The 26,059-nt window shown below is 37.8% G+C and overlaps 1 protein-coding gene across 12 annotated transcripts in view; it reads right to left on the bottom strand.

Annotated features, from left to right (window-relative positions):
* Window positions 1–26,059, bottom strand: part of HERC2 (HECT and RLD domain containing E3 ubiquitin protein ligase 2) — a 232,145-nt gene that overhangs the window by 152,567 nt on the left and 53,519 nt on the right. For 10 of the 12 annotated variants that reach the window (XM_027082455.1, XM_027082463.1, XM_027082459.1 and 7 more), the window contains 6 exons: window positions 25,315–25,566; window positions 21,052–21,245; window positions 15,507–15,707; window positions 11,449–11,677; window positions 11,219–11,343; window positions 1,091–1,269 (listed from right to left, as the gene is read on the bottom strand). In XM_027082455.1, the coding sequence (XP_026938256.1) occupies window positions 1,091–1,269; window positions 11,219–11,343; window positions 11,449–11,677; window positions 15,507–15,707; window positions 21,052–21,245; window positions 25,315–25,566 (1,180 nt within the window). Of the gene's footprint in view, window positions 1–1,090; window positions 1,270–11,218; window positions 11,344–11,448; window positions 11,678–15,506; window positions 15,708–21,051; window positions 21,246–25,314; window positions 25,567–26,059 lie in introns of those variants that run through there. The other 2 variants (XM_027082464.1, XM_027082467.1) reach the window with 2 other exon arrangements.

The following is a 26,059-nucleotide window of genomic DNA, read 5'->3' as shown; positions in this document are numbered from 1 at the left end:
CAGTGCTCTTGCTGCTACTGCCACAGTTACCATGCTGGGCAGGTGTCAGTGGCCAGCTTTAGACAAGCAGGCGCAACTGCAATTTTCTAGGAACAATTCCCAAGCTCTTGTCACTGCCACAGCTGCACTGACTTAATTCACTTTATTTCAGACTGTTATAGTGAAGATCAGAATGCGTGAATACTGATTTTAAAAATCATCACCACATTATAAAAAATAGGAAACAAGGGGTTTTTTATTAGCATTTACTAAAATATATGTCAGGAACTAGCTCTAAAACTTCCTCTTTTAAAAGCCCAGAAAATTCTGGTGTTTCCAGGTGTGAAGGGCAGGCCACCCCACGCCAGTACACCGCCCACCAATGCCCTGGACTTAGGTACCTAAGCCAACCCACCAGGCCCTCTTTCCTCTCTGTATAAACAATAAACCAGGAGCCGGGTTTACACAGAGCGGAGCTGTGTTACATAAAGGAGCAATAACTTTTCCTTGTCTAACAAATGCCTTTCAGAAACCACCCGGCTTTTTTGCTCTTTCTGAAGGACACTGCAACGCAGGCTGACATTCTTTAGCAAACAGTGACTGACTACCTCAGCCCTTACCAAGGTGAGTCTCTGCGTATATTCTGACTCTGACTGATTCTTACCTCCTTCTGATCAGTCCTTTGACAATAACGCTCACCATTCTTTTGCTTACTTCAGCTTTTGAAAGTTGTCTTAGAAACTAATAGATATAATTCTATGATATATAGAATGAGGCAAGGACACAACCAGTTTAAAAAAAACAATCTTACCATGATGATTTTCACTTGTATCTACCTGCTTACTAACGAGGCTAAGAACCTCATCCTAGGTTTATCACACACTCCAATTTTCTCTTGTGTGAAAACTTTTAGAATCTCCAGTTCTACTTCATACATTCTAACCTCTCCTCTCACCTACATTTAAGAATCTACTCTAAAGTCTATCCTAGGTAATTTTCAAAGTACTTCATCAACAACTAAACACATTTTTGAGACCCTAGTACTCGATCTCACTATCTTAATATGAAAACCAATAATCCTCCTAATTAAAATATGTCTAATGCTATTTACCTAAGAAGCTGTTGTATGAGCTGAACCAGAGGCAAGCACTGTTTTCCAGAAGATTCATAGATTCCCGTATTAATAAGATCTTTATCCAGTGGAGTCCTACTTCTATGAAATGTCGAGGCATTCGCTTCCTGTTCATCAATTTCTTTTTCCTTCTGTGCTTCTTTTTTGGCTTCAATATCCTGTAATTCATGAAACAGAAACTGGTTACCAGTTATCTCAGTAGCAGGTATGAAGGCACCATGGGCTGAGCCCTGATCCCACAGCCTAGCTGTGTGCTGACTCACACACCTGGTGACAGTGGCCCACACCCACCCACTGGAAATCACGCCACTCAGTTGCTCAGTTTCTAAACAGACGATTTGTCCTACAAACCCCGTGTCCAGGCTGCCAGTGCTAATGGTCTCCAGCGTCCTTCTGTGAAGTTCCTAAAACCTTTACCCCTGCTTCTGGCTCTCACAACACCCAATGTGATCACCTAGGCAGAGTCTACCTGCTTTGTAAACATGAAGCAATAACCTACAGAATGGGAGGATACATTACCAAATCTTGTATCTGATGTAAGACATACAAATAAAGAAAGAATTCTGACAACTCAACAATTAAAAGATAAATGACCCAATTTTAAAATAAACAAAAAATCTGAACAGACACATCTTCAAAGAAGATATACAAATGGCTAATGAACACATGAAAAGATGCTCAACTTCATTAGTCATCAGGGAAATTCACATCTCCTAGGACAGTATAATAAAAAAGATGAACAGTAGCAAGCATTTGCAAAGATACAGAGAAACTGGAACTGTCATACATTGCTACTGGGAATGTAAAATGGTACAGCCACTTAAGAAAACAGTCTGGCTATACCTTGAAACATTAAACATAGAGTTACCGTAAAACTCAGCAACTCCACTCCAAGGCATACGCCCATAAGAAATAAAAACGTATGTCCACACAAAAACCTATGCACAGATGTTTATAACGGCATTATTCATAGTAACTTAAAAGAGAGAACAACCTAAATGTCCATCAGCTGATGAATTAAACAAAATGTGCTGTATCCATACAACAGAATATTGTTTAGCGATTTTAAAAAGTACAACATGAATGATACAACTTGGCTGAACTTTGAAAACACTATGTTAAGTGTAAAGCACCAGACACAAAAGGCCACATACTGTACAAATCCACTTATATGAAATGTCCAGAACAGGGACATCTTTAGAAACAGAAAGTAGATTAGTGGTTGTCAACGGCTGGGAGGAGTGGGGGATGCGGAGTGACTGTTAAGGGGCACAGGGTTTCTTTTTGGAGTGAAAGTGTTCTGAAATTAGATAGTGGTGATGGTGGTTGCACAACTCTGTGAATATACAAAAAAAAAAATCACTAAATCATACACTTTAAGAGACTGAATTTTACAGTAGATGAATTAGATCTCAATAATGTTATTATTTTAAAAAACTTTTAAAGGAGGTATCTTTTGCCAGTCAAATGCAACCAATATTCCTGAGGACCTATTATACACTAAGCATTGTTCTAGTAATCAAATTTACTGTGAAAAAGCACACAAGTTCTTTCCTACTGGGCTTTATTTTCTAATGGCAAAAGCCAGAACAAGTCTAAACACAAAGTCTTCCCCATTCTGAGGGGTGTGGGGACAAGGACCATGTCTAAGGGGCTAGACTGGAACTGTGCCACCTACTCTTCAGAATAAGAAGGACACAGACCAGACAGCTTGAAAATGTGCGTGCTTTTGACCCAATTTCATTTCTAGAACTTCTTCCTAATAATCATTCTTATACCCAATGACTTATAATCTTCAAGAATGTAATTAAAAATTATTTATAATAGTAAAACTATCTAAAACCTAAATGGTCAACAATAGGAAATTGTTTTTAAAAAAAAAAAAGTGATTCCCTTTCCATATGACAGACTTCCCCAAAGCAACAGAACAAATGGGCATCGCAGAATATTCAACACAGAAGACATGGCAACCTTATGAGTGGAAAAGATACAAACCACTGAGACCAGTTCTGGCATCATAATTAGTATTGTTAGTAAACATTTGCATTTTTGAAAGCCTGGAAGACCATACATGAAAAACATTAACAATGGTTATTCCTAAATGATGAGGGTTTTTCTGTTTATGCCTTTCTGTAGCTTCAAAACATTTTTGTTTTAAAACAAATGGCCTTTTGGCTATTTTTTCAGACATCTTAATTATTGTCATAGGGATCACAATCTGCATACTCTATAGCCCACCTCCCCCTCTCAAGGTACCACTCTCCAGCAGGACGCAAAGAATAACATATGCTAACTAAATTAACAGGTTCTAAAAATACTGCTTGGGGGGACTTCCCTGGCAGTCCAGTGGCTAAGACTCCGCGCTTCCACTGCAGGGGGGCGCGGGATGGATCCCTGGTTGGGGAACTGAGGTCCCGCATGCTGCACGGTGCAGCCAAAAAATGTTTCAAAGTAATAAAAATAAATATAAAAAATAAAAATACTGCTTGGGTCTGGCCCACATGTGAACTGCCTCTGCCTGTTCGCTGTCATTGCTCCCATCAGGTGAACTATTACACTGAGCCACACAGAGCACAGGAAGAAAAGGAAGAGGTTTGGAGTCAGCAAACCTGTCATTCACTAGTCATGACACCTTAGCAAATCGCTAAACTTCTGTGGTATCTATGTCCACGCTTATAAAATGGAATTTTAAGACAACTTTTTCCACTCAATGTGAAAAACAATTCACATTTCCTGGCAAGAAAAGAAAAATTTACACATAGGAAAACTTTCTCTGTCCTTTGGCCTCCTCTCTGCCCCCTACGGTACATTGTTTACCTGCATTATGCATCGATCAGCCTTCCCTATCAGCAAAAATACCTGCTCAACCATAAACAGCAACATTCTCCTAGCATCAACAAGACAACACCCTCAAAGAAAACCCTCCTTCTTCCTCTTGTAAGAGGCCATGATGATGCTTAGATCTGGATTGTGTAAACTGTCAATAACACATCATTTAACGTACAGCCCTCTGTCTCAAAAAACTTACATAACTGAGCCTTGACTTGTAAGGAACACAATAATTCTCAGAGCTTTCTGAGATTCTGTTCCTGGGTTATAATCCTCAATTTCGCTTGAATAAAATTTTCTATCTCTTTCTTAGATCGACTGATTAATTTTTTGTCAACATCAACATGGCTCACAAGGCTAAAAAAAAATGAAAGGAAACTACACAGCATAGTATCTGGAAAATAACAAGGTACACAAAGAATGATACTTGCAACTAAAATCATTACATTTATGATTTCCTCTAATTTTTTTCAATTTAATCAAAGTAGGTATATTTTCAAAAACATTTTTAATACACTCACTTCATCCAATTTTATCAGTGTAAGTTTTTAAATTGAAAACTATTATGACAATGAAAGCAACAAAAGAAGCTATGAATGGCCAATAAGCACATACAAATTAACACCCCACCCTACCCGCAGAGTAGCTAAAGCTTTTAAAAAGACTGACACGCCTCATGTTGATAAGGTCAAGAAACGGCTAGAACTCTCATACACGCTGGTTCAGATGTAAATGGCACAACCACCTTGGGAAACTGTAAACACACACCCACCCTAGAACCCTGCAAATTCTAATTCAAACTATTTACCCAAAAGGAAAAACACGTGTTCACTGAAGGACTTTTACACAGCATGATAAGAGCAGCTGTAGAGACTCAAAAATCATCGAATGTCTATCAACAGGAGAAGGGATATACCAACAGTGCCATAATCACACAATGGGGCACTCCTCAACAGCAAAAACAAAGTGACACTACAGAAGCCTCTTAGATAGCCTCATCCACCAAACAGCAGGCAGCAGAAGCAAGGAGAACTACAATCCTGCAGCCTGCAGAACAAAAACCACAATCACAGAAAGACAGATGAAATGAAAAGGCAGAGGACTATGTCCCAGATGAAGTAACAAGATAAAACCCCAGAAAACCAACTAAATGAAGTGGAGCTAGGCAACCTTCCAGAAAAAAAATTCAGAATAATGAGAGTGAAGATGATCCTGGACCTCGGAAAAAGAATGGAGGCAACTAGAGAGAAGATGAAAGAAATGTTTAACAAAGACCTAGAAGAATTAAAGAACAAACAGAGATGAACAATACAATAACTGACATGAGAAATACACTAAAAGCACTCAATAGCAGAATAACTGAGGCAGAAGAATGGATAAGTGACCTGGAAGACAGAATGGTGGAAATCACTGTCATGGAACAGAATAAAGAAAAAAGAATGAAAAGGAATGAAGACAACCTAAGAGATCTCTGGGACAACATTAAACGCACCAACATTCGCATTACAGGGGTCCCAGAAGGAGAAGAGAAAGAGAAAGGGCTGGAGAAAATATCTGAAGAGATTACAGTCGAAAACTTCCCAAACATGGGAAAGGAAACAGCCACCCAAGTCCAGGAAGCGCAGAGAGTCCCAGGCAGGAAAAACCCAAGGAGAAACATGCCAAGACACATAATCAAATTCACAAAAATTAAAGACAAAGAGGGGACTTCCCTGGTGGTGCAGTGGTTAAGAATCCGCCTGCAGATTCAGGGGACACGGGTTTGATCCCTGGGCTGGGAAGATCCCACATGCTGCGGAGCAACTAAGCCCATGCGCCACAACTACTGAGCCTGTGCTCTGGAGCTGGCAAGCCACAACTACCGAGCCCACAAGCCACAACTCTTGAAGCCTGAACACCTAGAGCCCATGATCCACAACAAGAGAAGCCACCACAATGAGAAGCCTGTGCACCGCAATAAAGAGTAACCCCCCTTGCCACAACCAGAGAAAGCCTGCGCACAGCAATGAAGACCCAACGCAGCCAAAAATAAATTAATTTTTTTAAAAAGACAAAGAAAAATTATTAAAAGCAACAACGGAAAAACAACAAATAATATACAAGGGAACTCCCATAAGGTTAACAGCTGGTTTCTAAGCAGAAACTCTGCAAGCCAGAGGGAGTGGAAGATATATTTAAAGTGATGAAAGGGAAGAACCTACAACCAAGATTGCTCTACCCGGCAAGGATCTCATTCAGATTCAACAGAGAAATCAAAAGCTTTACAGACAAGCAAAAGCTAAGAGAATTCAGCACCACCAAACGAGCTCTAAAACAAATTCTAAAGAACTTCTCTAAGTGGGAAACACAAGAGAAGAAAAGGACCTACAAAAACAAACCCAAAACAACTAAGAAAATGGTAATACAAACATACATATCGATAACTGCCTTAAATGTGAATGGATTAAGTGCTCCAACCAAAAGACACAGACCGGCTGCATGGATATGAAAACAAGACCCATATATATGCTGTCTACAAGACACCCACTTCAGACCTAGGGACACATACAGACTGAAAGTGAGGGGATGGAAAAAGATATTCCATGCAAATGGAAACCAAAAGAAAGCTGGAGTAGCAATACTCATATCAGATAAAATAGACTTTAAAATAAAGAATGTTACAAGAGACAAGGAAGGATACTACATAATGATCAAGGGATCAATCTAAGAAGAAAATGTAACAATTATAAATACATATGCACCCAACATAGGAGCACCTCAATACATAAGGCAAATACTAACAGCTGTAAGAGGAAATCGACAGTAACACAATAATAGTGGGGGACTCTAACATCTCACTTACACCAATGGGCAGATCATCCGGACAGAAAATTAATAAGGAAACACAAGCTTTAAATGACACAATAGACCAGATAGATTTAATTGATATTTATGGGACATTCCATCCGAAAACAGCAGATTACACTTTCTTCTCAAGTGCACATGGAACATTCTCCAGGACAGATCACATCTTGGGTCACAAATCAAGCCTCAGTAAATTTAAGAAAATTGAAATCATATTAAGCATCTTTTCCAACCACAACACTATGAGATTAGAAATAAATTACAGGGGAAAAAAAGTAAAAAACACAAACACATGGAGGCTAAACAATATGCTACTAAATAACCAAGAGATCACTGAAGAAGTCAAAGAGAAAATAAAAAAATACCTAGAGACAAATGACAATGAAAACACGACGGTCCAAAGGCTATGGAATGCAGCAAAAGCATTTCTAAGAGGGAAGTTTATAGCAATACAATCCTACCTCAAGAAACAAGAAAAATCTCAAATAAACAATCTAACCTTACACCTAAAGGAACTAGAGAAAGAAGAACAAAACCCAAAGTTAGCAGAAGAAAAGAAATCATGAAGATCAGGGCAGAAATAAATAGAAACAAAGAAAACAACAGCAAAGACCAATAAAACTAAAAGGTGGTTCTTTGAGAAAATAAAAAAAATTGATAAACCTTTAGCCAGACTCACCAAGAAAAAGAGAGAGAGGACTCAAATCAATAAAATGAGAAATGAAAAAGGAGAAGTTACAACAGCCACCACAGCAATACAAAGCATCATAAGAGACTATGACAAGCAACTATATGCCAGTAAAATGAACAACCTCGAAGAAACGGACAAATTGTTAGAAAAGTATAACATTCCAAGACTGAACCAGGAAGAAATAGAAAATATGAACAGACCAATCACAAGTAATGAAATTGAAACTGTGATTAAAAATCTTCCAACAAACGGAAGTCCAGGACCAGATGGCTTCACAGATGAATTCTATCAAACATTTAGAGAAGAGCTAACACCCATCCTTCTCATCAAACTCTTCCAAAAAATTGCAGACGAAGGAACACTCCCAAACGCATTCTACAAGGCCACCATCACCCTGATACCAAAACCAGACAAAGATACGACAAAAAAAGAAAATTACAGACCACTATCACTGGTGAATATGAATGTGAAAATCTGCAACAAAATACTAGCAAACAGAATCCAACAAGACATTAAAAGGATAATACAGGGCTTCCCTGGTGGCGCAGTGGTTGAGAGTCCATCTGCCAATGCAGGGGACACAGGTTCGTGCCCCGGTCCGGGAAGATCCCACATGCCATGGAGTGGCTAGGCCCGTGTGCCATGGCCGCTGAGCCTGTGCTCCGCAACGGGAGAGACCACAACAGTGAGAGGCCCGCATACCGCAAAAAAAAAAAAAAAAAAGGATCATACACCATCATCAAGTGGGATTTATCCAAGGGATGCAAGCATTCTTCAATATACACAAATCAATCAATGTGATAAACCATATTAACAAATTGAAGAATAAAAACCATACGATCATCTCAAAAGATGCAGAAAAAGCTTTTGACAAAATTCAACACCGATTTATGCTAAAAACCCTCCAGAAACTGGGCATAGAGGGAACCTACTTCAACATAATATGTGTAAGTCCATATACGACAAACCCACAGCAAACATCATTTTCAACGGTGAAAAACTGAAAGCATTTCCTCTAAGATCAGGAATAAGACAAGGATATCCACTCTCACCATTATTATTCAACATAGTTTTGGAAGTCTTGCATTCTCTTGCATTCCTATACACTTAACAACGAAAGATCAGAAAGACAAATTAAGGAAACAATCCCATTCACCAGAGCAACAAAAACAATAAAATACCTAGGAATAAACTTACCTAAGGAGGTAAAAGACCTGTACTCAGAAAACTGTGAGACACTGATGAAAAAAATCAAAGATGACACAGATGGTGAGATACACCATGTTCTTGGATTCGAAGAATCAATATTGTGAACATGACTATACTACCCAAAGCGATCTACAGATTCAATGCAATCCCTATCAAATTACCAGTGGCGTTTTTTACAGAACTAGAACAAAGTATCTTAAAATTTGTATTGAGACACAAAAGACCCCGAGTAGCCAAAGCAATCTTGAGAAAAAAAAAAAAATGGAGCTGGAGGAATCAGACTCCCTGACTTTAAGACTATATTATAAAGCTACAGTAATCAAGACCATATGGTACTGGCACAAAAACAGAAATATAGATCAATGGAACAGGAGAGAAAGCCCTGAGATAAACCTACGCACCTATGGTCAACTAAGCTACGACAAAGGAGGCAAGAATATAAAATGGAGAAAAGACAGTCTCTTCAATAAGTGGTGCTGGGAAAACTGGACAGCTACATGTAAAAGAATGAAATTAGAACACTCCCTACCACCATACACAAAAATAAACTCAAAATGGATTAAAGACCTAAATGTGAGACCAGACACTATAAAACTCTTAGAGGAAAACATAGGAAGAACACTCTTTGACATAAACACAGCAAGATCATTTTTGACCCACCTCCTAGAGTAACGGAATTAAAACAAAAGTAAACAAATGGGGGCTTCCCTGATGGCGCAGTGGTTGACAGTCTGCCTGCCACTGCAGGGGGCGCAGGTTCGTGCCCCGGTCCGGGAGGATCCCACAGGCCACAGAGCGGCTGGCCCCGTGAGCCATGGCCGCTGGGCCTGTGTGTCTGGAGCCTGTGCTCCGCAATGGGAGAGGCCACAACAGTGAGAGGCCCGCGTACCACAAAAAAAAAAGTAAACAAATGGGACCTAATGAAACTTAAAAGCTTTTGCACAGCAAAGGAAACCATAAACAAGACCAAAAGACAACCCTCAGAATGGGAGAAAATATTTGCAAACAAATCAACTGACAAAGGATTAATCTCCAAAATATACAAACAGCTCATGCAGCTCAATAACAAAAAAACAAACAACCCAATCCAAAAATGGACAGAAGACCTAAATAGACATTTCTCCAAAGAAGACATACAGATGGCCAAGAAGCACATGAAAAGCTGTTCCACATCACTAATTATTAGAGAAATGCAAATCAAAACTGCAATGAGGTATCACCTCACACCAGTTAGAATGGGCCTCATCAGAAAATCCACAAACAATAAATGCTGGAGAGGGTGTGGAGAAAAGGGTACCCTCTTGCACTGTTGGTGGGAATGTAAATTGATACAGCCATTATGGAGAACAGTATGGAGGGTCCTTAAAAAACTAAAAATAGAACTACCATATGACCCAGCAATCCCACTACTAGGCATATACCCTGAGGAAACCATAATTCAGAAAGACACATGCACCCCAATGTTCATTGCAGCACTATTTACAATAGCCAGGTCATGGAAGCAACCTAAGTGTCCATCGACAGACAAATGGATAAAGAAGATGTGGTACATATACACAACAGAATGTTACTCAGCCATAAAAAGGAACGAAATTGGGTCATTTGTAGAGACATGGATGGACCTAGAGACTGTCATACAGAGTGAAGTAAGTCAGAAAGAGAAAAACAAATATCGTATATTAACACATATATGTGGAATCTGGAAAAATAGTACAGATGAACTGGTTTGCAAGGCAGAAATAGAGACACAGATGTAGAGAACAAACGTATGGACACCAAGGGGGGAAGGCGGGGGGGCGGGTGGTGGTGGTGGGATGAATTGGGAGATTGGGGTTGACGTACATATACTAATATGCATAAAATAGATAACTAATGAGAACCTGTTGTATATCACAGGGAACTCCACTTTGCTGTACAGTAGAAACTAACGCAACATTGTAAAACAACTATATCCCAATTAAAAAAAATAATAATACGAAAAAAATAGTTCCTTAGGAAAAAAAAAAAAGGCAAAAAAACAACATAACACTACATCCAACACAGGTGAATCTGAAAATCATTATCAAGGCAACATAAAGCTGACACAAATGAGTATATACTGTATGATTCCATTTATGGGACAATCAAAACTGGCAAAATTAACATCATCTGGGGGAGGCAAGAAAGTGTCCTAACTTCAAACACAAAGGGGCACAAAGGCACTTTCCAGGGTGATGGAAGTGATTTATATTATGATTGGGGTACCTGTCAAATTCATTTAAATAGACATTTAAAATGGGTACATTTTATCATACTTAATAATAACTCAATATTTTATTAAACTAGTAAAAAAATTTAATTACAGAAATATTTGGCTGTTACTAAAAGCTTTGTGTTTCAAGGTTTTTTTTAAATAATTCTGGCAAAGTGTCAGTCTCAGCTCACTGGGGAGTAAAATCACCTCCATCAGTGTGCACGCACGCGTGCGCGCGCGCGCACGCACACACACACACACACACACACACACACACACACACACACTCCTAGGACCATACCTGGATTTCTGCAGTAATGGCTGCATTTAAGGCTGATTCTAAGCCTCCATCAGCCATCAAGCTGCCCACAAGAAGATCAATCATGAATCGACGACCTGGACTTACGTTAACTTCATTGCCTGAAACTGGAAAAGGTAAAGTGTTTTTCCCAATGTGAGGCAAGCACCATCCCCTCTGGCACCCCCTCCTGGGCCAACCCCACCCGACCCCTGCTCCTAGCCCCAGCCCACCTGCACAGGGCAGGAGAGCAGAGAGTGCCCGGGCCCGCTCCTCAGCAGTTGGCAGCAGCACTGACCACCCGCTCTGCAACACAGCCTGGGCGGCCGCCTGCACAGTACTCAACACGCCCGCACTGCTGGCCAGGGCCACCACCGTCTGCTTCAGGCTGTTGAGGAGGACGCTGCCCAGACCTAAACCAAGGAATTCTGGGTCAACCTGGTGACTGATGGCAGCATGCAACTGAAAGGAGAAAAACAATTTTCACTTAGAAGCCCTAAAAACAAATGCTTTCCAAATCTTATTAAAGATGGAATAATACCTCAAATTGAGTTTTACTCAAATAATAAAGGTAAAACTTCCAGTATAGGTATTTTTTTTAACCATACTAAAAATTTTTCACCTATAGTAGTTGAGAATCCATGGTAAGGTATTCTATAAAAGGAATTTTTTAAACCCAACTCTGAGTATGTATGTGGAAAAGATCAACAAAGAGGTTGAACCCTGTGGAAACAGCAACCTCTACCCCACCCCCAAGCACCCAAACCAAACACAGAAATAGTGAATATAACTAAAAACTATTAAAAGAGTAGACAGCCAAGCTGAGGGTATACAAGGAAAAGTATACAAGGGAAAGTTCTGGTTTAGCTCTTGAGACACACACAGCAGCAGCCAAGGGGTTCTGGGCTCAGAGAGCAGATCAAAGCCTTCTGAGACACAAAATGCTCAGGACAGCCCGCTGAACCTGAGCTTCCTGTCAGCCAGCCAGGGCCTGAGGGCAACATACTACCCACACAAGGCTTTGGGCACAAAGAGACCCCACAGTGAATCAGAGACCTGGCCTGCCCTGTGAGCAGATGTGAAATCAAATTTACACCAATCATCTAGGTATGGATATCACACGTCAAGAACTGAACACCAAAACTCATCAAGAGCCCAAGGAACTCAATGGAACCTCACAGACACAAGTACAAAACTGCCCTCTGAGGACATCTCCACAGCCAAGGGCAAAGGGACACTCCACAAACCCTCCCCTAAGGGTGGCCTCATAGTCAAAAAGGACAAGCCATACTAGGTCACCACAAAGAAGTGTCACAGACAGGGTAAGAGGCAAAACGCATGTCCCAACAGATTTTAGCAATTTAAAAAACTGGAATGAATCCATAAAATAAGTAAATGTTCTTAGAGATCAAGGAAGGAACAGAAGCCAGAAGATGAGAATATAATGAGCAAATGAAAGCCCTGGAAAACACCAAAAATATAAATTCTGAAAATGAAAAAAACAGCTACAGGAATAAACACCTCAAGGCAGAGGAGTGAAGAGCCTGGGCCCCAGGTTCCAGCCCTAAACCTTTGTGCACTGGGTACCCAACCTGGGCAACATTCCTGAACTTCGTGCCTCCCCAGCTGTTCAATACAGATGAAGGGTCCCACCTCCCAGAGGGCTGGTAAGGGGATTTGATGATTCAATCAATATGTGTAAAGCAGTGCTCACATAAATTTTTTAAATAAACAGACAATTCAACAATATGGAACATTCAGCTAAATGATTCGTGAATTGAAAGAAGAGTGCTGAGTAAACCACCCAGAAAGCAGAACAGAAAGATTAAAAAGTAAGCATTAAAAAGGATAAACAGATTTTAAAATATCAAAGAAGTTGTGATACTTGGGAAAATAAAATGAGAAAGTTCAACATGCATTTAGTAGGACTTTTCCAAGGGGAAAGGTAGAAAAAAAGAAGAGAGCAATTCCAATGGTAAATAGTGAAGACTTTTCAAAACTTAACAAAGGTAAGTAATCTCAGATTGAACAAGAATCATAATCTCAAATTATATATACAAGAATAAATCCTGACCTAGATACAATGTATTAAAATATAAAACAAAGACAAAAACCTAAAAGGCTACCAAAGAGAAAGACAAATTAGCTACAAAGAAACAACAATTGCACTAATATAAGATTTCTCAGGCTTTCCTGGTGGCACAGTGGTTGAGAGTCCACCTGCCAATGCAGGGGACACGGGTTCGTGCCCCAGTCCGGGAGGATCCCACATGCCGCAGAGCGGCTGGGCCCGTGAGCCATGGCCGCGTGAGCCATGGCCGCTGGGCCTGCGCGTCCACAGCCTGTGCTCCGCAGCGGGAGAGTCCACAACAGTGAGAGGCCCGCGTACCGCAAAAAAAAAAAAAAAAAAAAAAAAGATTTCTCATTGGCAAAAATAAAGGTCAAAAGACGGCAGAACATCTTCAAAGTGCTTTCTTCAAAGTGCTTATAAAATTACATATACCTAAAGAGCTAAGCCCCATTAAATTATCTTAAGAGGTGTTAAAGGGACCCAAGTTTTCAGAGGTTGTAACTCACAGACCTTAAGGAAGAAATTTACTGAAGGAGGTACCCAGGAGGGAGGTGATGTAAGTAACAATGACAAAACAAATTGGTTTTAAAAAAAAAAAAAAAAAAAAGGACTATATGCCTGAGTATGTCCTCTTAAAAAATGATTATGATAATAATTGAAGGAAAGTTTAAAAATAATTACTACATTTCACCAATCCTAAGAGGTATTTTCTTTCACATCTTAACTCTAAAATCAGAATGTATCTTACACATTGCAATTTGGAGCACTTTTCTTTTTAGCAGCACACACAAAAAAACAGTGTGCCTTGGAGTCAATGTAACAACAGACTATTGAACAATTCAAATACTGAAGATAGAAAGGGGAGTTTAGGTTTAATGCACCCTATAACCCCTATATTTTTCAGGAAGAGAAGTACTGATTAACTTAACACTGTGGAATTAACAAATATTTAATTTTTTTGTAACATGATTAATGTCCAGAAATCAAAATTTCAAAACTTAGGAACAATTAAAGGGATTTGAAAGGAAAAAACTTTTTTAGAAATTTGTTCAAAAGATAATAAAATGATGAACAAACTTACGCCAAGACTGAATTCAAATACATTAGTAATCACAATAATTGTAAAAGATTAAATCCACATAGTGAATAAAGACTCTCAAGTTGTATTCTTTTTAAGAACTGAGCTTTATGAGTCAATTTTTTAAAAGACACAACTAAAACAAAGACCTCGACAGACAGAACAAAGCAGTGGAAAAACAGATGGCATGAGGCAAATATGGACCAAATGAAATAGAGCCTAGAACATGTACAGGGTCTTTCTCCACAGCACCGACCAGAGCAGCAATGTCACTAGGAGACCATGGGAAGCAACAAAAAACTGGGCGGATCCATGACTAGGATACTACACCACAGATGCCCTGCTAAATGAGTTCCTACAGAAGACTTCTGGCGAAGGGAGATACTCTCCAAATTTCTGCTAATTCCATTTTGCAACTAAACATTACATTCAGTTCTGTGCTTTCTGGAAGCCAAGACAAAAAAGTGGAGGGAACAGAAGGGGTACATGATGGGTCACACAGCAACCCTCACATTATAAAGGGGGAAAATTACTTTGGTGAGAAAAACTGTTCTCTTAACATTAAGTCACAGGGTTTTATGACAAAGAAAAACACGACGATCAAAGATTTTAGCTACAGTTCTACTTGGAAAAAAAATTTTTGTAGCTTTTCTTCTTCTGACATTTAAACTTAACCTTCCCCCTGAGGAAGCGGAGGTACCCGTGGAGGACACAGAGCTTCCTGAATGGGGCTCCCCTCTCAGTCCAGAGGAGAGGCTGGCGACCACCTCCAGCTGATCTCCCAGTCACCTACCGTCTCACCCAGTCACCTACCGTCTCACCCAGTCACCTCTCCACACACAGCAACAGGAAATTCAAGACCGACTCCCTGATGAATGCCAACAAGCTGAATTTAGCAGTAATAACGCAGTCCATATATGCTCTTACCTGCATGCAGATACTGACTTCCAGGGTAAGCACAAAATAACTAGACTGAATTTTTTAAGCCTCATACACATTACACTCCATCATAATCTGACTTTAAAACACTTTAAAATTTTCATTAGCAGTTTATTCAACAGGCTAAACCCCATACCCTTTAATATGCATAAACATCATTACAAACGCATAAGACACTTACAAAATGAGGGAAAGGAAAATACCTGAAGTCGCAGAAGATTCAGTGTTGCCACAGCCATACACTCTTTCTCTTGGGGTGGGGGCCAGTCAGCAGTGCCATCCATCCCCTCACTCACTTGCCGTAGTAGGAGGTCTAACTGCTCAAAAGTCATTGAGCAGATGTCCACCACAAAAGGGACACGGAGGCCAATGGACCACTCAGAACAAGATGACCAAGCAAAACTCTATGGAAGAAACACAAGAACCTAAAATGAATCTACACATTCACCGATCAGCCTGTTCCACACGAGAGATTCACCATTATGAATGAGGAAGGTGCCCTAAGTTACTACTCATTCATCCCTCTGATTGTCCCAAATGCACAAGCACCTTCAGTTATCTAACTCACATGCTAACAGTTTCCAATTTTCTCTCATTTCACTACCCCATCTCATTTGCCACAAATAAACAGGTAAAAAGTTTTTCAAAAATCTTTTCACTACCAAAATTAAGCAACTCAATAAGCTAAAATTAAACACTAAAAGCTATTCAACTAACCCCCAAAAAAGTCAGGAAACAATAAAGAAACAAAAAGGTGAGAGCAAACAAAAAACAAATAAACAATGGTAGACATTAAATTTAAATGGGTCTGAACATAAAAACAAACAGAGATCATCAGGATGTAGGAAAACAGAAACTAACTATACAGTATCTACAAGAAATCTACCTTAAATATAAAGATAAAATTGGCTTAGTAAAGGGATGGAAAGTGGCTTATTAATATCAGACAAAGTAGACTTCAGAGGAAGGAAATTACCAGGACTAAAGAGGGACATTATATAATGATAAAAGGCTCAATTCACAAAGAAAACAGAACAATAATGAATGTATATGCCCCTAACAACAGAACCATAAAACACATGAGAGTAAAATCTGAGAGAAATGAAAGAGTAACAGATAAATCCACAAATGTAGTTGAAGATAAAACTCCCCTCCTAATAACAGACAGAACAAGCAGACAGAACATTAGTAAGGATTTAAAAGAAATGAACAAAACCATCAATGAACGAGATAAAAATGACACTTATAAAAACACTTCACCCAAAGAGTTAAAATGCACAAAATTTTCAAGGATGCAAGGAACATTCACCATGATAAACCATATTTAAGACATAAAATAATTTTAACTATTTAAAAGAACTGAAATCATATAGAGTATGATCTCATAACATAGTAAAATTAAGCTGAAAACCAAGAACAGAAACTAGAGATCAATAAGAATAAATCAGATGTATATAACTGGAAAAATCTCCAAGCACTTAGAAATTAAACAACAGGTTTCTACATTCCAATTAAAGTAGTAAAATACTGATTCTAAGTAGCCTGCAAAGAGTTATGTAGTATACAGTAATTCCTAGAGCAACCGCAAAAATAAAAACCTATAAAAAGAAATAGTCAAATTCAAAATAAATAAAGGTAAATGAAATACTAAAATAAATGTTCATTTATCCCCCAAAAAAACAAAAGAAGCAAAATAGAGGAACAAATAATAGAAAACAGACAAAAGCCAAACAATAAAATGGAAGACCTTTATCTATACATGTCAATTACAGTAAATGTAAATGATCTAAATACACCAATTAAAAGACAGATTGACAACAATAAAAAAAAAATGCAACTATACATAGCATCCAAGAAGTTCACTATACAGATAATGAGACAGGTGGGTTAAAAGTTAAAGATATAAATTTAACAAAACATGGACAGGACTTGTATGCTGAAAACACTGATAAATGAAATCAAGAAGATGCAAATAAATGTTTAGACATAACATTTTAATAGATTAGAAGACTCAATGTAGCAAAGATGTCAATTCTCCACAAACTGATAACAGGTTGAACACAATCCCTACCAAAATCTAAGCAAGATATTTTTGCAAATGTAGACAAGATTATTCTAAATTTTAATGGAAAGGCAAAGGGACTAAAATATAGACTTCTTAAATTTTTTTCAAATACATGGAAAAGTTATAGTACTCAAACACTAATTAAATGAAAATAAAACTGGAGTACCTACATTAAAATCAGACAAGAGACTTCAGAGCAAGGAAAAGCAGGGATAAAGTGGGAACACTGAACAACAATTAAAGGGTCAATTCACCAAGACAACCGAACAATCCAAAATGCGTATGCATCAAACAAAAGAGTTTCAAAATACGTAAGACAAAAATTGATAAACCCATCCTAAAATTCATGTGGAATCTCAAGGTACCCCAAATAACAAAAGGAATATTGAAAAGGAATAACGAAGTTGGAAAAAAGACTCAATTCCTAATTCAAAACTCACTACAAAGCTACAGTAATCAAAACGGTGTGGGTCTGGCATAAAGACACACTTACAGACCAACGGAATAGAATAGAGTCCATAAATAAACCCTTGCCTATATGGTCAAATGATTTCGACAAGTGCCAAGACCATTCAATAGGGAAAGAACAATGTTTTCTATAAACGGTGCTGGGAAAACTGCAAAAGAATCTATTTGATCCTTATCTTACACCATATATGACAATAAAGTCAAAATGGATCAGAGACCTAAATATTAGACCTAAAACTATGAAGCTATTAGAAAAAAAGACTGGAAAACCTACATGACCATGGATTTCTCAGATATGTATGACACCAAAAGCACAGACAACAGAAGAAAAACTAAAACTTTTGTGCATAAAAGAACACTATCAACAGAATAAAAAGAAAACCACAGAATGGGGAAAAAACAGTTGTAAATCATATACCTGATAAGGGATTAATACCCACAATATAACAAGAACTGTTACAACTCAAAAAAAAAAAAAATCTAATTCAAAAATGGGCAAAGAACTTGAATACATTTCTCCAAAAAAGACACACAAGCACATGAAAAGATACTCAACATCTTTCCCATTTGGGAAGTGCAAATCAAAACCACAATGTGATACCACTTCATACCCACTGGGATGGCCTTAAAAAAAAACAAGAAAAAGGAAAATAACCAGTGTTGACAAGGATGTGGAAAAATTGAAACCCTTGTGTGTATCTGGTGGGAATGTAAAAATCATGCAGCTGTTGTGGAAAAACAGTAAGGCAGTTCCACAAAGATTTAAACAGAGTTATCATAATGATCCAGCAATTCCAATCCTAGATATATACTGAAAAAAACCGAAAGCAGGGACTCAAACAGATACTTCTACACTAATATTCATAGCTGTATTATTCACAATAGCCAAGAGATAAACAACCCATGTGTCCACTGAAGGAGGAATGGATGAACAAAATGTGGGAGTTACATATTTTTATTATTAAGCCTTAAAAAAAAAATTCTGATACATGCTACAACATGAATCAATGTTGAAAATATTATGCTAAGTGAAATAAGCCAGACACAAATGGTCAAATATTATGTGATTCCACTTATATGAGATACCTTGAATAGACAAATTCATAGAGACAGAAAATAAATTTCAGGTCACCAGGGGCTAGGGGAGGAGAAATGGAGAGTTACTGTTTAATGGGTACAGAGTTTCTGTTTGAGATGATGAAAAGGTTCTGGAGATGGATAGTAGTGATGGTAACACAATGCTGTGAATATACTTAACATCACTGTATGTTTTACCCTAATTTTTTTAATGATCAAAAGCATTAAAAAAAAAAAAAACTGACAGAACCAAAAAGAGAAATGGACAAATCCACAATTATTCTTGGAGATACCAACACCACCCTCCCCAAAGGAAGACAGAACAAACAGACAGAAAATCAGCAAGGATCTAGAAAAACTGAATAATACCATCAATGAACTAGATCTAATTGACATTTATAGAACACTTCACCCAATAATGGCAAAATATATCAACAGCAAAATACTCTTTTTAAGCACACATGCAGAACATTCACTAAGAGAACACAGCCTGAGATATAAAACAAACCTCATTCTGAGATATAAAACAAACCTCAAATCTATAAGAATTGAAATCATATAGAGTTTATTCTCTAACCACAATGGAATTAAACTAGAAACCAGTAACAAAAAGATAACAGAATGATCTCCAAACACTTTGAAACTAAACAACACACTTAATCCATAGGTCAAAGAGCAATCCACAAAGGAAATCAGAAAATATTTTGAACTGAACAAAAATGAAAATAATCAAGATTTGTGGGTGCAATTAAAGCACTGCTTAGAGGAAAATTTATAGCATCAAGCACTTATCTATTACAAAAGAAGAAATGTCTAAAGTCAACAACCTAAGCTTCCTCTTGAAGAAACTAAGAAAACAGTAAAGTGATGCCAAGCAAGCTGAAGAATGAAAAAAGGGACAAGAGGAGAAACCAATGAAATTGAAAGCAAAAGAACAAGGGGAAAATTAATGAAACCAAAAGCTAGTTCTTTGAAGAGAGCAACAAAATGGATAAACATCTAGCAAAACTGGCAAAGAGAAAAGACTCAAATTACCCATATCAGGAATGAAAGAAGGGATATCACTGCAGACCCAAAGACTTCAAAAGGTCAATAAGAGAACACTAATAAGGAAAACTTTATACATAAAAACTGGGTAACTTAGATGAAATTGAACAATACCTTGAGTGCCACAAACCAGGAACACTCACCCAAGAGGAAACACTCTGAATAATTCTATATTAAAGAAATTGAATTTGTGGTTAAAAATCTTTTGAGAAAGAAATCCCCAGGCTCCTATGGATTCATAGAAAAGCATTTAAAGAAGAAATGACACTAATTCTACACAACTCATTCCAGAAAATAGAAGAGGATGGAACACTTGCCTACACTTTTTATGAGGCCAGTTTTATCCGGATAAAAAGTCAGACAAGAAAGCACTAAAAAAACCACAAACTAGTATCTCTGAAGAGTCCTGACAGAAAAATCCTCAACAATGTATTAAGCAAATCAAATCCCACAATATAAAAAAAGAATAATACACCATGACCAGGTGGGGATTATCTCAAAAATACAAGGTTTGGTCAATATTTGAAAATCAGTCAATGTATTCCACTATATAAGCAGACTAAAGAAGGAAAACGTGATCATATCATGTGAGAATAAAAAGCATCTGACAAAGTTTAACATCACTCAGGATTTTAAAAAAAGAAAAACTTGAAAAAAGTAGGAGTTAAAGGAAACGTCCTTAATTTAATAAGGCATCTACCAAAAACAAACAAAAAAACATACAGCTAACATCACAGTTAATGGTGAAAGACTGAATGCCTTCCCCCTACAATCAGGAACAAGACAAGGATGCACCCCCTCCCTGCTCTTACTCAACATCATATTGGAAGTCCTGGCCAGTGCAATAAGGCAAGGAAAAGAAAGAAAAGGCATACGTATTGTAAAATAAAACTGTCTCTATGTCCAGACAACAGAACTGTTTCTGAAGAAAACCGCAAGGAATCACAGCGAAGCTCCTAGAACTAATAAATGAGTTTAGTACAACTACAGGATATAAGGACTAAACACACAAGTCAATGGTACTTCTACATACTAGCAATGAACACTGGGAAACCAAAATTCTACAAAATGCCAAGCCATCTACTCAGTACCTGGGCAGGTCCGCAGGCAATCCCAACTATGTGTTTGGTATCCAGTCCTGGCAGCGCAGCAGGTTCTGGCTTGGTCACACGCAAGGTGTCAAAGTGCTGGCACTGGTCATTGCTCCCCCAGCTGTGGACCTCACTGTCCTCAGTCAGGGCCAGGCAGTGGGTGGAGCCTGCAGCTACATCAATCACCTTCTTCCCTGGGAGGAAAGAGGGATGCAGATACAGGTTCACGCCTATGACTTCTGTTGCAATAAAGATATTTACTTTAGGCCACTCAGGTCAGAAGGCATTTAATGTCAACTTCTAAAGGATAATTCATTGCTTTAATATTATTCACAATTCATCTGCCTTGTGTACATTACTAAAACCCCTGTTGTGTTTTACTAGCTACAACTTATTAAGCCCTACAGCCTGCAAATAAAATAATTCTAGGGTATGAAAAGGATCTGTTCATTTTTCTCATCCATTCAGATTTTCATTCAGAAAAAGACAAGTGTACTTTTAATTAACTACTAGATCATATTCTCCTGTCCCAATGTATAACCAAGTGCACTCTTTTTAAAAAAGACTCTTGTGTTTTTAGAGCAGTTTTAGGCTCACAGTAAAACTGAGGAGAAGGCAGAGATTTCCCATATACTCCCTACCCCAACAGATGTTTAGCCTCCCATTATTAATTTTTTTACACATGGCTGTCCAGTTGTTCCAACATCATTTGTTGAAATGACGCTCTTTGCTCCATTGTATTGCCTTTGCTCCTCTGGTCAAAGATCAGTTAAGTACATTTATGTGGATCTATTTCCGAGCTCTCTCTTCTGTTCCAATGATCTATTAGTTCATACTTTAGCCAATACCATACTGTCCTGATCACTGTAGCTTTACAGTTAAGTCTTGAAGTTGGGCAGTATCAGTCTTCCCACTCATTCTTCTCCTTTAATATTGTGTTGGTTATTCTGGGTCTTTCACCTCTCCACACAAACATTAGACTCAGTTTTTTGATATCCATAAAATAAATTGCTGGGATTTTGATTGGGATTGCATTGAATCTATTGATCAAGTTGGAAAGAACTGACATCTTGGCAATATTCAGTATTCCTATCAATGAACATAGAATATCTTTCCATTTATAAAGTTCTTTGATTTCATTCATCAGTTTTGTAGTTTTCCTCATATAGATCTCACACATATTTTGTTAGACTTTTACCTATGTATTTTATTCTTTGGATGCTAATACAAATGGTATTGTGTATTTAATTTCAATTCCATTTTTTTGCTGCTTGTATATAAGAAAACAATTAACTTTGGCATATTAACCATCTTGCAACCATCTTGCAACCTTGTTAGTTCCAGGAGGGTTTTTGGGTCAATTCTTTCAAATTTTCCACATAAACAATCATGTCATTTGTGAACAAAGACAGTTTTATTTCTTCCTTCTCAATCTGTATAGCTTTTATTTCCTTTTCTTGTCTTACTGTATTAGCTAAAATTTCCAGTATAATTTTGAAAAGGAATGGTGAGACGGGACATCCTTTCCTTGTATCTGATCTTAGTGGAAAGGCTTTGAGTTTCTCACCATTAAGTATGACATTAGCTGTAGGATTTTTATAGATTGTCTTTATCAAGTTGAGGAAGTCTCCTTTATTCCTAGTTTACTGAAAGTTTTTTTTAATCATGAATGGGTGCTGGATTTTGTCAAAAGCTTTGTCTGCACCTATTGATATGATCATGTGATTTTTCTTCTTTCATCTGTCAATTTGATGGATTACATTAACTGATTTTTTTTAACATTGAATCAGCCTTTCATAGTGTCTGAGTGTGTGTGTGTCTGTGTGTGTCTGTGTGTGTCTGTGTGTGTCTGTGTGTGCATGTGCATTTTCTTTATATGCCATCCATCAACGGACAATTTGGTTGTATCCATGTCTTAGCTATTGTGAATAATGCTGCAATGAACATGGGGATGCAGATAATTTTTCAAGTTAGTGTTTTTGATACCCAAAATTGGAATGTCTGGATCACATGGTATTTCTATTTTTATTTTTTGAGGACCCTCCATACTGTCTTCCAGAGTGGCTCCACCAATTTACAGTCCCACCAACAGTGCACAAAGGTTCCCTTTTCTCTACATCCTTGCCAACTCTTGTTATTTCTTGTCTTTTTGATAACAGACATTCTAAGAGGTATGAGGTGATATCTCACTGTTTTTAAATGTATTTCACTGATGATTAGTGATGCTGAACATCTTTTCATGTACCTGTTGGCCATCGTTATGTCTTCTTTGGAAAAAAAAACTATTCAGATCCTCTGCCCATTTTTTAATCAGATCATTTGGGTTTTTTTGCTGTTGAGTTGTACGAGTTCTTTATATATTTTGGATATTAACTCCTTATCAAATATATGACCTACAAATATTTCCTCCCATTTCATATGTTGTCTTTTCATTTCTCTGATGGCTTCCTTTGCTGTACAAAAAGATTACTGATTTTAGATCTTTCTTCTTTTCTAATATATACATTCGATGTTATAAATTTCTGTCTAAGCTTTCACTGCATCCCACAAATCTTGAAAAGCTGTATTTCCATTTTCATTTAGTTCAAAATATTTTAAAATTTCTCTTGTGATTTCTTCTTTGACCTATGTGTTATTTGGAAGTATACTGTTTTATCTCTATGTATTTTGGGATTTTCCAGCTAATTTTCTGTTATTGATTTCTAGTCATTTCCTTTGTGGTCTGAGAGGAGACACTGTTTGACTTCTCTTCTTTTAAATTTGTTAAGGCGTGTTTTATGGCCCAGGCTGGGTCTATCTTGGTGAAAGTCAAAATACACTCTTCAGTGAGAAAGTTTTCTAAAACAAAATCTATTTCTCTCCAAAGTTAAATGATGTAAGTGTAAAATATATTTTTTCTATTTAAATAGTGTTAGCAAAGTACTGTATTTTTGCTTATTAGTAAATCTAACATGACCAACACAAGGGGTGTTTTCAGACATGTCAACATAAAAAATAATTCAGCTGAAAGAACTCTACTACAGTAAGAGAAACAATTCTATCCAAAGAGCCTATTTTAAGAACTACCAAATGACTGTATGTATCAACAGTCACTTAAATACTCTCACAGTACACTAACTCTGTATCTAATTAATGTTGCTGAGGAAGTTGATTTCCTCCACTAAATGAAAGGAATATAAACAAGAAGGCAAATAAAATTCAAATACATCTCCATAATAAACAACCAATTGTATTACTCTGTAACTTATCTCAGATGCTTAGAAAATAATAAACACCAGAGGAGCACATAAAACTTCTAATCACCAAAGTGTTAACATGCTTTAAAATAAAAATGCTGGGGAAAGGAACCCGCAAGTCCCAATTAAAAGGCTCACTTCCAAACTCCCCTGACAAAAAAGCAAAAACATAAAGGAGAATCCAGCGCAGCAATCCAACAAACTTCATCCCTTGTGTCAAATGCAGCCCAAGGCCCATTTCTGTGAATAAAGGTGTATCAGAACACAGGCGCATTTGTTTTCATATTGTCTATGGCTGCTTTGGGGCTACAACAGCAGGACTGAGTAGTTAGGAGAGACAGCACAAGGCCCTCAAACCTAAAATTACACATAGAATCTGGTCCATTAAAAAATAGCCTGCCCACCCCCTGTAGTGTAGAGATAAAGCACTACAGGCCCCACCTGGTACACTTATCACCAACCTCTCCCATACTTTACAAGGCACCTGTAAAGCACACCTACACGCCTTGGCTCCCATTCCTCCCAGCTGCTGAGAATGCATGCTGGACACCCTTGAAACCAAACAAGAAGATTCATCCATAAAGGATAAGTTCAAACAAGACCACTCCAGGCTGACCCAACCCGATCTCCCTCTGTGCTCCCATAACACCACGCATATCCATAGCAAGCAGACGACCTCACCAAACGGAAGTTAATCTCACTGAGGCCAGCTGAATGAGTAATGAATGGGTACTTGCCACAAAAAAGAACTCTCCAATAAAAAAAAAAACAAACAAAAAAAAAGAACTCTCCAACACCGGTAAAATTTAAAAGTTTCAAATTAAATTTGATGAAAATAATTCTAGGTCACTTTTTAATACAGACAAACCACTTTCCACTTATTATCTATACCTATCAAAATGTGGATAAAAGCTTCTAATGATGAGTCATTCACAGATGTCAGATAAAGAAAAATACCTGCAAACTTTAAAAGATTACTAAAGACAACTGCCTCAGATGGTTTTAAAAGTTTACATTTTGCACTCACCTTGCAATCCTTCCAAGAGTTTGGGATAACGAACATGTTCCTCTGTTCCATGCCCAAGTCTCTGGTTGTCACCTTTCCCCCATGAATAAACCTGGCCGTCTTTTGTCAAGGCAACAGAAAACTGACTTCCACATCGGACTTTGACAACATCCAAGTCTTGAAGCTTCTCAATCAGCTTTGGTGTTTTGCAGCCGTCACTACCACCTCTGCCCAATTTCCCATAGTCACCATCTCCCCAAGACCACACCTGACCTAAAAAATACAAGTTATTTGAGTAAAAATAACTGTACATCTAAAGAAAACTTCTAAATGTCTGCAAATAATCAATATAGCCAATAACACACAAAAATCTAGACCACTAATGTATATAGCTGACACTACACAGGTGGTTACTGACCAAATGAAATCTAGTTTCTATTCAGGTTGATAGAGAAGCAATTAAGAAATGGAAAGCTGAGTTTTCTTCTTGTTTTAACTGAATGAATAATAAAATCCTAACCCTTGCTAGTTTGGGCTCAATGATACTGCTTCCACTAATTACTAAACACAGAGCGAAAGCTCCACTGCTTCCATAAAACACAGCAACTGGGCCCATGGCCCACTGCACACCACTCTTGTTGTGTTGACCACAAGCCAAACGTACGATTGTATTTATTCCCAGTAACAGTTGTTAGCGTAATTTAATTAAATATTACATAAGGGGATAAAATTAAGTTGCTCTCTGTGGGAGAGCAAGGCTGAGAGG

The sequence above is a fragment of the Aethalodelphis obliquidens genome, unplaced genomic scaffold (genome assembly GCF_003676395.1).
Source record: "Aethalodelphis obliquidens isolate GAN/ISIS:26980383/991018 unplaced genomic scaffold, ASM367639v1 scaffold47, whole genome shotgun sequence".
Lineage (NCBI taxonomy): Eukaryota > Metazoa > Chordata > Mammalia > Artiodactyla > Delphinidae > Aethalodelphis > Aethalodelphis obliquidens.
This window is presented reverse-complemented; position numbering and strand designations above follow the sequence as displayed.